At 33.9% G+C, this 2662-nt stretch overlaps 1 protein-coding gene across 1 annotated transcript; it reads left to right on the top strand.

Moving 5' to 3' along the window:
* The first annotated feature begins 1432 nt into the window (after positions 1 to 1432).
* LOC129438842 (olfactory receptor 52E4-like) lies at positions 1433 to 2377 on the top strand. The gene has a single exon (XM_055197751.2). The coding sequence runs from the start codon at positions 1433 to 1435 to the stop codon at positions 2375 to 2377; it is 945 nt and encodes a 314-aa protein (XP_055053726.2).
* The last annotated feature ends 285 nt before the right edge of the window (positions 2378 to 2662 follow it).

Raw genomic sequence — 2662 nt, 5'->3', positions numbered from 1 at the left:
GTTATCAACCTCCCTTGTTTCATTCTCAGGAACCCGAGGCTGCAGTTTCGTCAGCCTTCACTTTCTTTCAAAGGTGCTTCCGCACCTAGAAAAATACGGAGGGGTTCTTGGCCAAGACAAACTAAGGCAGTCACTGACAAACACAGAGTTCTACAACCTATGTATATCTGTGGTCATTTTGTTCAAATAAAACTTTTGTATTATTCACCTGCATTTGAGCCTCCTGTTGATCCTTGACAGAAACAATACCTGTTAAGAGAAAAACAAAGAGTTGGTGTTTTTTCTTTTCTCAGCTGAAAAGAGAAAAGAGATAAAAAAGCGATCTACATTATCTATGTCAAGTATTTTTGAAAGATTTAATTGTTTTTTGAATGTTGCAAGAGATGTGGCTGACCGGATTGCAATAGGAAGATCAGTTCACAAGCAGGGAAAGTGAAGGAAAATAAGCAGGAACGTGATTTAGTGCCATTTTATGAAGGTAACACAAGGTGCCGCTCATTTGTTGAATGTAATTGGTTCTGGATAGGGTGTAGGAATGTATGAAGGTGGAAAAGTATGCCGGTGCAGTCCCAGTGAAAGTTCTGAAAGTCAGTAGTAGCGCCTTGTACCTGATATTCGTTCAATCAGTAGCCAGTAGAGAAAGATGAAAAATGAAAAAAATAAGTCAGAAACACTTAGAGGATTTTGCATCTGAGCTCTTTATATGTAACCAGTATGTACCTTTGAGTTACTAGATACACTCTTCGGGTACAAATGTGTATTTTTTAAAAGGGTTCAGCAAAACAAAAGTGAAATTTCCCATGGGAAATATTTCCTTGTACAGTATGTCATTTGTTATTTTGAAAATATAACTGTAATATGTACGTCACATAACAACACCCCTTGCCATAGTTAATACACAGTAAACAAAGAATGAGTATAAATCAGATTACAGAGGATATCAACAAAGCACATTGTAACAGCGATGAAGGATGAACACTTAAGGTGGCTAAACATTGCATTTATCAAATTTTATGCATTAGCCATATGAAATGTAACAACGTGATATAAACATTACAATTATAAAACATTAGGCCTTTATGAAAATATCAACAGCCACTTCATAGCTTACAAACAATCTGTGAAGTGAACTAATGATTGTAATTAACTATTATAAAGTAATGTGTTTTTATTCATCATCTTGCATGCTACAGAATCAGCTTTGTACTCTGTTATGCTGTTGTTTGGTTTAATTGATAGTTTTGTGAAGGATTAACCTGTTCTAGTAAAACAGGGTTTGCTTTTTTAACAGGATGTAAGTTGCTGGATTGGGCAAAATGAAAGACGGTGCGGCAACATAACTTTAAAGTTCGGATGAGATTTAAATGTCATTTATTTAAAATTGATTCTGTGTATAGTGTTGATGTAAAAATATAGAGGTCATCTATTCACCATGTCTTCAAATGAATCTGTTCTGTCATTGATGCTGACTCTTCACTCATTGGAGCTGTCTGAGACAAGCATTCATTCAGCATTCATATTTGGATTATTGGCATATTTAATCATCTTAATCTGCAATTTAACAGTTGCTTTTACTATTTGCTGTAATAGAAATCTTCACAAACCAATGTACATTTTGTTATTGAACATGCCTATCAATGACACAATAGGTGCAACAAGTCTTTTCCCACAGCTATTGTATAGCATTTGGTGTCAGAAAAGATTGATTTCCTATTCTGTGTGTTTCCTTCAAGGCTTTTTTGTGCACATATATGGAGGTGCATCTCATATCATTCTCACAGCTATGGCCTATGACAGGTATATTGCCATTTGCTATCCGTTAAGATACGGTGCTATTATGACCAATAATAACTTGTTGAGAATTATAACTGGAATGTGGTTCATTAATTTTGTCATTATATTTGTACTTTTCTTGCTGCTTCTGCCATACAAGATTTGTAAGACCTACATGGATGAGCTTATATGCTACAATCCATCTATAATGAAAATTGTGTGTGAGGACACGCGAGTAAACAACATCTATGGATTGTTTATTTTATGTTTTTATCATATTGTTTCACTTTCTATTGTGGCATTTACTTACATTCATATACTGATCACTTGTATTACAAAGAAGCAGTCTGATGCCAAGAATAAGGCCCTTCAAACATGTGGTACTCATCTGGTGGTCTTTCTGTTTTTGGAGTTCAACACCTTTTTCCCTCTTATTGCACATCGATCTGAATATGTTCCAGCGTATCTGCGCAGGGTTTTCTCTATATGTGCTCTGGTGTTTCCTCCTATTGTGAATCCACTGGTTTATGGTTTTAAAACTAAAGAAATCCGACAGAAAATTGTCACTTGCTTCAAGAAAAGTATAGACAGTTTGAACAACTAAAGCTTGTGTAAAACTGTTTTATATTTTATATATTATTTTCATGATATATACAGTATACATTATATTTCTACCCTTTTTTAAGTGCCTCATGTGCATGCTGTTATTGACAATCATTTCATGCATAAATTTTATTCATCAATAACAATGTATTTTATTTCTTATAAAATGTATGTTGTTTTTATTGCCACTGATTATTGCAGTAAGAAAAAAAACTCAGAAATGTTCACTAATGATGGTGTTTTAATTTAAGTGAATTTTTATCAGAATTTTAAACAGAGTTTTTAT

This window comes from Misgurnus anguillicaudatus, chromosome 24, assembly GCF_027580225.2.
Source record: "Misgurnus anguillicaudatus chromosome 24, ASM2758022v2, whole genome shotgun sequence".
In the NCBI taxonomy this organism is placed as follows: Eukaryota; Metazoa; Chordata; class Actinopteri; order Cypriniformes; family Cobitidae; genus Misgurnus; species Misgurnus anguillicaudatus.
Note: the sequence above shows the minus strand (reverse complement) of the source record. Positions and strands in the feature narration are given on the sequence as shown.